The sequence below is a fragment of the Saccostrea cucullata genome, unplaced genomic scaffold, assembly GCF_032062105.1.
Source record: "Saccostrea cucullata isolate Sc308-1 unplaced genomic scaffold, CSIRO_AGI_Scuc_v1 ctg882, whole genome shotgun sequence".
NCBI classification, from domain to species: Eukaryota; Metazoa; Mollusca; class Bivalvia; order Ostreida; family Ostreidae; genus Saccostrea; species Saccostrea cuccullata.
This window is the reverse complement of record NW_026929151.1, coordinates 64,733-76,657: the sequence shown is the minus strand read 5'-3', so window position 1 is coordinate 76,657 and position 11,925 is coordinate 64,733. Positions and strand designations below refer to the sequence as shown.

Genomic DNA, 11,925 nt, shown 5'->3' with positions numbered 1-11,925 from the left:
TTTGCTGTTATTTCTCCCACTCGCAAAAAAGCAAAAAAGCTAAGTGTAAACATTGCAGCCAGAAGACGCTTGTTATACTTTCCACAAACCGTAAACTTTAATGCTCGAATTAACTGAAATAAGATTTTTGGTGTTATCGGTAATCGAATATCAGGTGTACTTGACAAGTGTTGAGCACCCTTAAGGAGCTTTTTCACAACAAAAAATTGTGTTGGATCTGCTAGCCCTTGAATTCTATGATAGTAAGAGATCCCAGCTAAATATGTATTGATTGTGTTATAAGATCTGCCCTTGCGGTGTAACCATGCTATAAAATATACTACATCTATAACTTGGGATGGGAATTTAGCGCTTGTTGAGAACGTTTGCCTATGGTATTTGTCATATACAGCAAGTGCGGTCTTGTAAGATGAATGAGTATTTTGAGAAACTGCTGCTTGCAATAATTCAGATGCAGTTTCTTCTAAACCTGAAGGTACTTGACTGGTATGCTTTCTGGGTATTGATCCATATGTGGTGCCAAAGCCCTGAATTTTTCGACCTATAAACGCGAAAGTAAATCTGGTAAGATATTCAGTTTCCCAGGTATATGTTCTGCTTTGAAAAGAATATTAAAGCGTAAGCAAGCTAAAACCAAACGTCTTACTAAATGCATAACTGGAACATCTTTTGATGATATTTTGTTAATAATATTAACAACTGCCATGTTATCTGAATAAAAAAGGATAGAGCTGTTAGCTAAACTCTCCCCCCAGGTTTCAACCGCTACGACAATAGGAAGTAATTCCTTAAATGTAATATCATATTCCTGCAAATGTATCTCTTCCCAGCCACCATAAAACCATTTCTTGCCTAAAACTGCCCCATATCCTAAACTTCCAGCTGCATCAGTGTACATGTTAAATTTATCTGAGTTTTGCAATACCTCATCTATGAATATAGATTTCCCATTAAAATTGTTTATGAATTCACTCCATGCTTCTAAATCTAGCCTAGCCTGCTTATTGAGACGAATTCTGAAATGGGGTTTACTTACTCCTTTTGTTAGATTTATAAGACGTCGCAGGAAAGCTCTTCCTGGCACGACTACACAACATGCAAAATTTAATAAACCAATTAAAGATTGAAGCTTCCGCAGTGTGATCTTTTTGCATTTTTTGGCTGAATCAAGTGCAAGTTTAATTTTTTGTATTTTTTCTTGTGGAAGTCTAGCCTCCATTTTTATAGTATCTAATTCTATCCCTAAGAATACCATAGTTGTTGAAGGTCCCTCTGTTTTTTCGGACTTGATTGGGATTCCAAGAACATCACACATAGATAAGAATTGTTTTAATGATGAATGACAAATGGCAGAATTAGGAGGACCTATAAAAAGAAAATCATCCAATATGTGCAACATATTGGGAACCCCAAATTTGCTGCAAGCAATCCATTGTAATGCTGTGCTAAATGTCTCAAAAATAGAGCACGATATAGAACATCCCATGGGAAGGCACTTGTCATAATAAAAAGAACCCTTAAACTGAATTCCTAATAGCTCATGATCGTTTGGATGAACCGGTAAAATTCGAAATGCTGATGCGATGTCTGTTTTCGCTAGCAAACAATTTTTTCCAATTTTTTTGATAAGTTTAATTGCATCATCAATTGTTGTATAAGATACTGAGCATAGATCATCAGGGATAAAATCATTCACAGAACCCCCTTCAGGATAAGATAAGTGGTGAATAAGGCGAAATTCATTTATTTCTTTCTTTGGGACAAGACCAATAGGGGAACATTGAAGATTTTCAAAAGGGGGTACCTCAAATGGACCTTCAATCCTACCAAGAGAAATTTCTTTCTGCAGTTTTAGTGTTACAATATCTTCATGTTCTTTTACCGAAAGTAAATTAGATGAACGCCTTGACTGTCTCGGCCCATTATATTGAAGATGAAAACCTTCCCCAAAACCCTTACATAAAAATGTTTTTAAATCTTCATCATACCCATTAAGAAAGTGTTCAAGGGTTAATACTCTTACGGGAGTGACAATTAATCTATTTGCTTGTACTAGTGGGTTCTTTTTGTCTGGTTTGGGACCCTGGGACAGTGGTTTGCGATTGATCTCCCCATGTGCAGAAAAGCACTGAGTGTGGCTTCCTGCACTGAGGGCAAAGGTGCTTGTATTGACAGTTCTGGGATGCGCAACGTCCCGTTTTGTGGAAAGCATAACAATATCCCTGGGGTATTCTCTTGCCTTTATAGCCCCCCCCCCCACACCTTTGTTTTGGAATTGGTATCGGCCACGAAAATTATGTGTCTGATTGCCATAATTAGATTGTCGCGATGTGGTGGCCATAACCCAGTACTCATAGTGCAGTTGCCCCCATGGAATTGACATTGATTCTATGTCCTTGCGGACTTGCCTATCATATGATAACCATGCCAAACCTGTGCGTCTGCTAGCTAGCTGGCGCACTATTTCGCCATGTTTGATGACCGCTGGTACCAAGTTGGGGAATTTCTCAGAGTAAATGGCCAAAAATTTTAATAGATTTAATGGCTGTTTTTGATTTTGAGGTCACAAACTTAAATTCTGATTTACCCATACTTTGCAAGTGTACTGACTTATCCCTACTAAAATCATCTTTTGGTATTAATTTTGCAAAGTCAATGTACTTGTTTTGCCATATTTTGTTTTTGAGTTTAGTATCGACTTGAGAAGAAATTGGAGTTGATAAGAGCTGTTGCTCATCATCTGAATCACTCTCCTCACTGGATGAGCTGTCCTCTGAGTCATTATCTGACTTATCTCGATCTGAACTAGAGTCTAACATGCTACCTGAAGAGGACCGTCTTCTACATTTCCTTCCTCTCGAGCTTCTTTGGCGTTCACGTCCTCTTTCCTCCCCAGATTGACCACCAGCCGACTGTTCGCGGATTGCCTTTAGGACTTGCTCCGTTACAGCAGCTACTAGCTGCGGCTGTAAGGTATCTGAAGCGTCCTGCTGAGCCGCCTGTTCAGCTTCTAAAGCGTCCTGCTGAGCTGCCTGATCGGCTGAACCTGCCGCGGCTGGTACTTGTCGTCTTAGCCTTCTGGCTCTGGCTGGTCGCCTCGCTCCAGCTGGTTCATTCATCTACAATATTTCTTAAGAAGATATGAACCTCATCAATAAAAATATTTCAGAGCTCATAACCTGACCATTTAAAGCAACAATTTAAACTTTGATTCTTTAGTTAAAAATACACTCTTGAAAATATAAATAATTGGATAAACCTAATGAGGAATCTTTAGAAACATCAACAATATAAGAATGTATGTATCTTATTCATTTTGTGCAATACATTCAGAAAGTAGACCTCAACCATATTTGGTGAAAATTCTAACAAAACAAATAACCCCAACCATATAGGGGTGCAGCAACTTACCAACCATAAACCCCCCACCATAGGGGTGTAAAATATGTTAATTCAACCCCGACCATATAGGGATGCAAAATCCTGCTTAAATAATACCCCGAGCATATAGGGGTACAGGATATTGCTTAAGTAACTTCAATCATATCAATCATATATAGATGCAAAATCCTGCTAAGATCAAACCCCGACCATATAAGGGAGCAGGATATTGCTTAATAAATCCCGACCATATAGGGGTACAGGATCCTGCATGAATACAACCCCGACCATATAGGGGTGCAGGATATTGCATGAATAAACCCCGACCATATAGGGGTGCAAAAAACCTGCTGTATTCCAAGTAACCCCGACCATATAGGGGTGCAAGATCCTGCTAAAAGTCAACCCCGACCATATAGGGGTGTAAAATCCTGGAAATTAAATCATGTTTAGTTTATGTAAGTTGCTTATCAATAATACACCATATTGGCAAATTCGAATAAAACAACCCCAATCCACAGGGTTGCCATATATTAAGATTGAAATGAGTTTATTTTTATATAGCATAATAATATACTAAAGACTGCATCAATCGCCAATGAGCAATTAAATCAAATGAACGTAGTAGAATGTATTATAATTAGACTAAATATAAATGTTGTACAGATAAATACCCACCATTATTGATAGACTTTATCATTGAAACAATTACAGCCCTCACATTATTATAATATTTCTTATTTCCTTGATAATTCAAATGGATCCCATCAGCCAAAAATACTGCCCGTTGATTATTAGGACACCAGAAACCAGACAGGCGAAAGAATGTTGCTGAGTCTACATTCTTCAAGTAACTGGACACTCGTCTATTTAGTTCATCCACCCTCGTGTTAAACCATGCTGTGTCCACGTGAAACCGGATACGCCTTGTCGGGGGAATTCTATGCAATGTCTGTAGCACCACCACTTTCTTCACATTTTCCTCATAACGGAGATAAATTATAAAGTCTACAAGCTCACGGTAAATATCATTCACTGATGTGTTTCTCCTACACAAGTCGTTTGATACCGCTTGTAGCAAAACCACATCTGGACGCAAGTCTCTAACGTAATATGTACCTTGCGCGCGAATCTGAGCCAGTGACGCTCCTCCGTATCCTGAATAAAAAATCTGTACCTCCTCCGAATTAAGATTTAAATTCGGTGTCACCCGATGGTCAGAATTATCTGATACAAAGTTCTCAAGTCTGCGAATAAAGGAATGCCCCAAAATAAGGACTTTTATTGTCATTTTATCCACACCATGTCCATCACAGTGTGGGATAGACACCGATTCCAGGACCACGTGCAACGATCAGCCTAAATTTAGGCCTTTATAAACAGTAGCGTAAAGTAATTCTTCACATCAAATACTTACAATGTAGTATAAACGGTAGATCCTTATATAATATAGCGAATAATGCAATCAAGGTGGATATTGACTTCAATGAATGAAAACATCTTCATGACAGTGCACATGCAGACTTGAGACAATGATTACGTGACAAGATCAAATTATAATTACTGGTACAGGTTGCGTGTGGCACTACAATATCCGGAAAAATCTTAACAATATGTAATTTATTGATAGATGGTATAAATTACTTTATGTTGCACATAAATACAATTATGACTTTTACCTTTGACCTTTTGACCTCAAAATCAATAGGGGTCTTCTGTAGTACATAGGGAGTTGCTATGCAAAATTTCATTGCAAAAGTTCAAAGGGTTCTCGAGATATCGTGTGGAAACGAAAGCGTTACAGACAGACTGAAAGACGGACGGACGGACAGACCCAAATTAATATCCCCCACTTTTCAAGCGGGGGACAATAAAGAAACCATGTAAGTGTACATCGGCGCACGAAAGCAAGCGTAATTTACGTTTCTTATGACGTCATGATTTCTTTTTCTGCTTCACATGTGGATATTAACATCCAAATGAATATTTTTTATAGTGAAAACACCATTTTTGACTAAAGGACTCATTTAAATTTCATTACTGTCCGTTTTCTTAAGCAGATTCAAATTTTAATCAATATTTAGTTGAAAGATCACCTTACATTTTAGGTAGCAGATAATACACCTTGTTTGACGACGTTCATGGCCCAGAACGTTCCTAAATGTCTGCGTTTAACAAACAGTACTCTACTTCTTACGTGCAATAACTATTGTTTTCGATATAAAGGTAAAACTATCTTTGAATCTTATGCTATTTAAAAAACAACTTCTCCCTTGAAATCTAGTGTGTAATGTACTCTTTTCCCCCGTCTCTGATGTATATAAAACATACCAAAAACAATCTATTACATTACATCAAATCAGCATCAAGTTAGAATTAAAACTTGCTACTTTTCAATACTGTATGCATGTATTCCAACCACGAATGACAGATAAGGCTTTTTAACATTATAAATGACTGCTAAATTAACACTGTTCATCTGCAAATTTCTTAAAACAATTTGATTATTAACACAAGTACATGTATATCAAGTTGATATCAAAAAGATTTTGCTTGAGTTCCTAATTATTAGCTAGTATGTACTTTCTGAGGACCGTGTTGGTAATGCTTTGCGTCCAATTGTGTCCTTTTAGTAGTAGGACTTTTTCATATTCTTTTGAAGTAGAAAGAATTAATATTCACAAACTTCGACAAGAAATAAAGACGTGTCATGCTGTGGTCTTCAATCTGACATTAAGTTTTATCAGGGACCTTCATATCACAACTATTTTTCATCAAATACCTTGATATTATGAATCCCATTGAAATCGAAATATAAGACCAAAACGAGTCTGGCATATCTACTTCATACTTGGATATTTTACTATAAAATGACATAAAGACTATAAAAAGACAAAAGAAGGTTTCTGTTTGATTATTCGATTGTTTAACATCCCTCTCCAAAATATCTCACTCATACGGAGTCGCCTCCACTTGCCGGTGAAGGACTGAAAAATTATAGCTATACTCGGCACTCATGGCTATTGAGCAGTGAGGGATCATTTTCATGCTAACACGTACTACGACACTGGACCTCGGTTTATACGGTCTCATCTGAAAGACTGGTATTCATGTCCCGCAGTTACGATGGCCGAAATGAGCCGTCAAATTACAAGAAAGAGTAGCTCTATTATGTACGCAGACTTATTTGACTTTAATAGTATTACCAGTATCATTTTGTACATGTATAGCTTTGTCAAAGGCAAAACGCATTAAGTTGTAATATGAATTTGTACATGTACAAATCTTGAGACAAAATACACTTGATACTACTTAACATTCCTTAGATTTATTGGGAAGATTATCTGTAAACTTAAGAGGGACAAAATCAGGAACATGTGTATCTGATTTTTCTTCTATTTTCTCCCTCCTGTTCCCCTCATTTTCGGTTGTTAAATAATTGCTGTGTACCTTACTTCAAATGATCACTAAATGCACCAAGACGCATTGGTTTCATAACTTAAAAATGAGGGTAATAGGAGAAAATAGAAGACAAAATCAGATACATATGTTTTTATTTTTGTCCCTTCTAAGTTTATCACGTGCATTTTGAAAATTGGCAAAGTTGTACATGTACAAAATGATGATGGCAATACTATTAAAGTCAAATAATTCTGCGTAGCCTAAATAATAGAGCTACTCTTTCTTGTAATTTGACGGCTTATAATGGCCATCGTACGCAGTAGATTCGGACAAACGACGTCAGGAAAATCTCCTTACTTCGTGACTCTAGAGTAAAGGCTCTAATTACTGCGTCACGTGAGTGATGTTAAATTTCATCTTACCTTAATGATATTTGTAATGATTTCAACTTTTCCATTTCCCTTATTTATGCAGCAATTTATAATAGTCACCTACCTATGAAGTTTAATCTATCTACAAAGAAAAGTAAACGACTACTAGTATTAACAATTAATTTGATGATAAAAATTATTACAATCATATATGTCTTTAATTTAACCTTTCTTTAGTAAAGACCATAGAAAATGAATTTGATTATGCAATGATATCACTTAAATATTGCTTAAATTCCACCTTTCATAAGTTCTTTGTGTGATATCATAACCAGTATGCAAATACAATATGTCTTGAATGACAAAGGTTACTGACATGTCATTAATACAAATGGTAAGGTCATTATTTCACTCTGATTCTATTTGGCTTTTTCCGCTAACCCATTCGTGACAAAGAGTACACGACGGTAGTGACCAGTGAGCAGGGGATGGTAAATCCACCGTGACACCTGATCCCATGTTGATTTTAGATGTTCGAGTTGGTTCTGCTCACATTAATTTTGTTTTAGTAGATTTAAGAGCATTATCATCGTTCTTTTACTTCACATTTCATGAACAATGATAGATAAGAAATCGAATATTCCTTTTATCGATAATATATATATATACAGCTATATGTATATAAATTACAGGTAAGACGTTGTATTTCTTGATAAATTGTATGAAATATTTAGGTACCGTATATTGAACAAATAAGATTTCATGCTCAAACATTATTTTCATTGATTTCTTTAAGGTCTTTCAAAAACGAATGGACGGAAGTGTTGATTTCTACAGGAATTGGAAGGACTATACCGATGGGTTTGGGAACTTGAATGAATATTATAAAGGTATATTTAAGAGGACCGACTGCGGTTTTATTGCATGAAAACTACAATAGCGAAAGTCTTTGCTTTTATACTATATATAACTTACATTGACTAAAGTGTACGTGCTAAGTTTGGGGAAAATCTACTATCCAGGTATTTACTATAGGATTCTATATTTTTGGCACTTTTCATCAAATTATACAAATACCACAATAGATTTTTTGCTCAAACTATAATATATGTAAGAAACACAAACTTCTAGGTACCGTCTTGTTTCAAGAGGTGAAATCTTGAAATACCAAAAATTAACGAAATTGCCCGTTTAAAGTGTACTACAAAATGTGAAGGATACAGAGCATTTAAACAAAAAAATAGTAAAAATGTAGGGAAGATTTAAATTTCAGGAGCATGTATTTATTACTATTTTATAATATTTTATTACCTCTTCTTTAAGAGCTTCACCTTGTCATAACGTCGAAAAACAAAATTTAACGATGCCAATCTACCAATCAGTTGGAAAATTGTTTTAAAATTCAGATGTATGAAATTGTATTTAATTTTTTCAACCTTTAATTTCTTAATTTCATCTTTTTTTTAATTAAGTGAAAAAATTCCTTGTAAACAGTAAATAAGCTTTATTTTACGATGATGCACGAAATATTGCGCAATGGAAACTACAGTCGGCCCCTTCAGAAATAAACTAAAGGTACTATGAGCAATGAGCTCACTAAATGATAACCCACCCCACCCCGCCTCCCATATGGTTATATTGGAAAAGTCCATGATTTTCTGTGGCCGGGAAACCCAAAATATGTGTCGTATCAAAAAAGAAAAATAGGAGGTGCACAGTGACAATTTGTAATAAAGATTCTAAGAAAGTTTCATTAAATTTCACTCAGTGGTATAAGAGGAGTTGTGGATAAGAGATGGTTATCCCAAAGCATAACAGACATACGGACATACCGATTACAGTATACCCTCCCACTTTTCAAGCGGGGGGTATAGCAACAATGTTAAAAAGTTTTCTGGGAAATGAACTTATAGTTGGTCAAGTGATCAAATCTTGTAAAGCCCAAAAATATTCACTTTATATATTTATTTTACAATATTCATATTGACGCACAATTTCAGGAAATCAGGCATTGTATGAAATTGTAAAAGATGGAAATTTTGAGCTCAGAATCGACATGGAAGACAAAACAGGAGAATGGCGATATGCAAAGTATTTTCATTTCTCCATAGGTGGTCCTGATACAAACTACACGTTGAGTGTCTCTGGATATACGGGGAATGCTGGTGAGTTTACAAGTATAAAGTACACCAGAATAGTATAATTCGTTTAAAATGGTGTTATTATAATATAATATTTATGTTTATTTCTGCTTGATAACCTAATTTAAATTCTAAAACTAGAGGTACTGTGAGCAATTAGCTCACTTAAAAGGATACCCCCCTCCCATATGAATATAATGGCGGAGTCCATGTTTTGCTATGGTAAACCCAAAATACGGATCAAAAAGTAACTTAGAAGGTGCCCAATAGCAATACGTAATAAAGATTTTGTGAAAGTTTCATCAAATTTCATTCAGTGGTATGAGAGGAGTTAAGGATAAAAGATGGGTACCCCAAAGCATAACAGACGGACGGACATACAAATGGACGGACATACCGATTACTATATACCCTCCCGCTTTTCAAGCTGGGAGATGTTGAATGCACCCTTGGAAGTGTATAGTTAGGAATATGTACAGAGAACCTTCCTTTTAAATAGCATCTCACAATATCTTTCTATTATAAGCTTATTTGTCAAAGCTTGTCATGCCATGGAAATTGTTCGTAGGTAGAGCATGCGTTTGTGTTAAGTATCTTTTTAGTTGAGAAAAATGAACTATTAAGGTCAGACGAGACGTTCCTCAAAATCTGTTTTGTATATCTTTGTAATGTATGAAAAATATTCAAAATTTTAATAACATTCTGTATTCTAAGCCAGTTTCTAAATGTTTTTTAAAAATTCAAACACTTAAACATTTGAAACTGGAAAATTTTTTTTCTTCCCCAAAGGATTATATAAGAAAAATTACCCCTGGTATCTTGCAGAAGTGCCTGGTAAGGTACCTCCATTTTTTTGTGAGTAAAAATGATTAAGTAGCAATACTTCAATGACAAACTCTTAGAAAAATTTATCTATTATTAAGGAACGTCTCGTCTGTCCTTACCTCCATATCCTTTTGATAATGTTATATTTCTACCAAAATTAGAAAAGCTGAGCGTAGAAACGGCTTTGTTGCCATTTATGCTTTTTTTCTGTAAAAAAATTTGTAGCAAATTTGTGAGATTTTTGGTGGGTGTCTTTCATCGCCAGTTCAATAGTATATATTATATCCTAATGTTTGATATTTTACTAACTATAGACGACATTAGGGGGTCAATTAACAACCATTCTTTATGACAAAAAAGTGACTAAATTCCATCGGCATTGTGAATTTTTCTTATCCAAGCTGAAACATTCCAAAATCACCTGCATATGGTGTTTATGTCTTCCAGCATTTCCTTAATACTATGGCTGTTACAATGACCTTTTTACGTAATTTATCGGTTCGTATTTTGACTTATACAAAATTGTCTGGTTAATACTTAATAATAAATATGACAATGTATTCCATCTTTATGATCAATACATGAGGTTCACGGCGAGTGTAAACATTCGACAAGAGATGTTTGCTCTTTCTAGGGATATTCACTCTTCTATGGCACCTGATCCCACCTCTGATGTTTCGGGGGTCTGTGTTTGCTCTGCTCTTATTTTTTATTGTTTTATGGACTTTGAGATTGAATACTGTTCTTTATCTTCATATCCTTCTTGTAACTTTTATGACATCATGAATCATAGTTATCTTTACCTTTGAACTTCTGCCATGAATTGCAGGCGACAGCTTAATTCTTCACAGTGGCAGACAGTTCACTACATACGACAGGGATAACGACCTACATACCATGGTTAATTGTGCCGAATTGTCATGGTGCTTGGTGGTATACAGCATGCTCTCACAGTAATCTAAATGGCGACTACGGAAATGATGTGTATGCAAAAGGTTTAAACTGGTATGGTTAACATGATCTCGACTATTCACTTAAATCATTACAGATGATGGTAAGGATAAAAAGATGACTATAATGCAGTGTTAAAAAAGGAAACAGATATTACATGTGGAACATTGGTACATGTAGACAAATTACTGATTTACCTATATGAATACGCTATATATTTCATTTGTATTGTTTTTAAAAGTATTACCATGTATTAATGTATTTTAAAAACAATTTTGTTTCAAGGTGAATTAAAATTTGTATACGTAAGGGATAAACATTTTACTCGGACATCTTCTCGAATCGTCAGTTGCTTTAGCCGAACGATCGATAGTCAGGTACCCTTATTAAATAATTTATTTTTGTGTGTAAATATCTGGTTTTGTCATTTAATGACTGATACAACATTTAGTCCAAAATACCTTCACACTCTTAGCAATTTGATTCGACATTTAAGTTAAAAATTGTATGTTGTTTTAGAGAATTCGAGAACAATTCACGCACATAGAGACGTTACATATACCATATAAAAGGGAAGGCTTCAAACGTAGATCTTAACTCGGCTTTCAAGTCCTTTGAGCAGTTAGTGATCTTCATCGCGAAACCCCCTGAAGGGACAGGGCCTCGTTCTGTAAGGTCTCATCCGAAGGACTAACAACTTTAACTTCAAGGACAGATGATAGAAACGATTTTTTTTCTTTGGAGGAGACTTACTACCATGTAAAAAGTTAAGAAAAGTAAACAATTGGTAGAATATTTTCTCCTAAGAACTGGAAAAATGAAATAGACTTTGAAAATATTAGTAATATTTCAAT

At 35.3% G+C, this 11,925-nt stretch overlaps 2 protein-coding genes and 1 pseudogene across 2 annotated transcripts; 1 reads left to right on the top strand and 2 right to left on the bottom strand.

The window, feature by feature from the left end:
* Nucleotides 1–541: 541 nt before the first annotated feature.
* Nucleotides 542–2,212, bottom strand: LOC134279921 (uncharacterized). The gene has a single exon (XM_062762333.1). It carries the CDS (start codon nucleotides 2,210–2,212, stop codon nucleotides 542–544), a length of 1,671 nt encoding a protein of 556 aa, XP_062618317.1.
* A 295-nt stretch (nucleotides 2,213–2,507) lies between these two features.
* On the bottom strand, nucleotides 2,508–4,849 carry LOC134279920 (histone-lysine N-methyltransferase SETD1B-like). The gene is made up of 2 exons (XM_062762332.1): nucleotides 4,060–4,849; nucleotides 2,508–3,119 (listed from the first exon to the last, which is right to left on the bottom strand). The coding sequence occupies exons 1-2, from the start codon at nucleotides 4,060–4,062 to the stop codon at nucleotides 2,508–2,510; spliced, it is 615 nt and encodes a 204-aa protein (XP_062618316.1). The 5' UTR covers nucleotides 4,063–4,849.
* Nucleotides 4,850–6,886: 2,037 nt separating this feature from the next.
* LOC134279919 (ficolin-1-like) lies at nucleotides 6,887–11,135 on the top strand (annotated as a pseudogene).
* The last annotated feature ends 790 nt before the right edge of the window (nucleotides 11,136–11,925 follow it).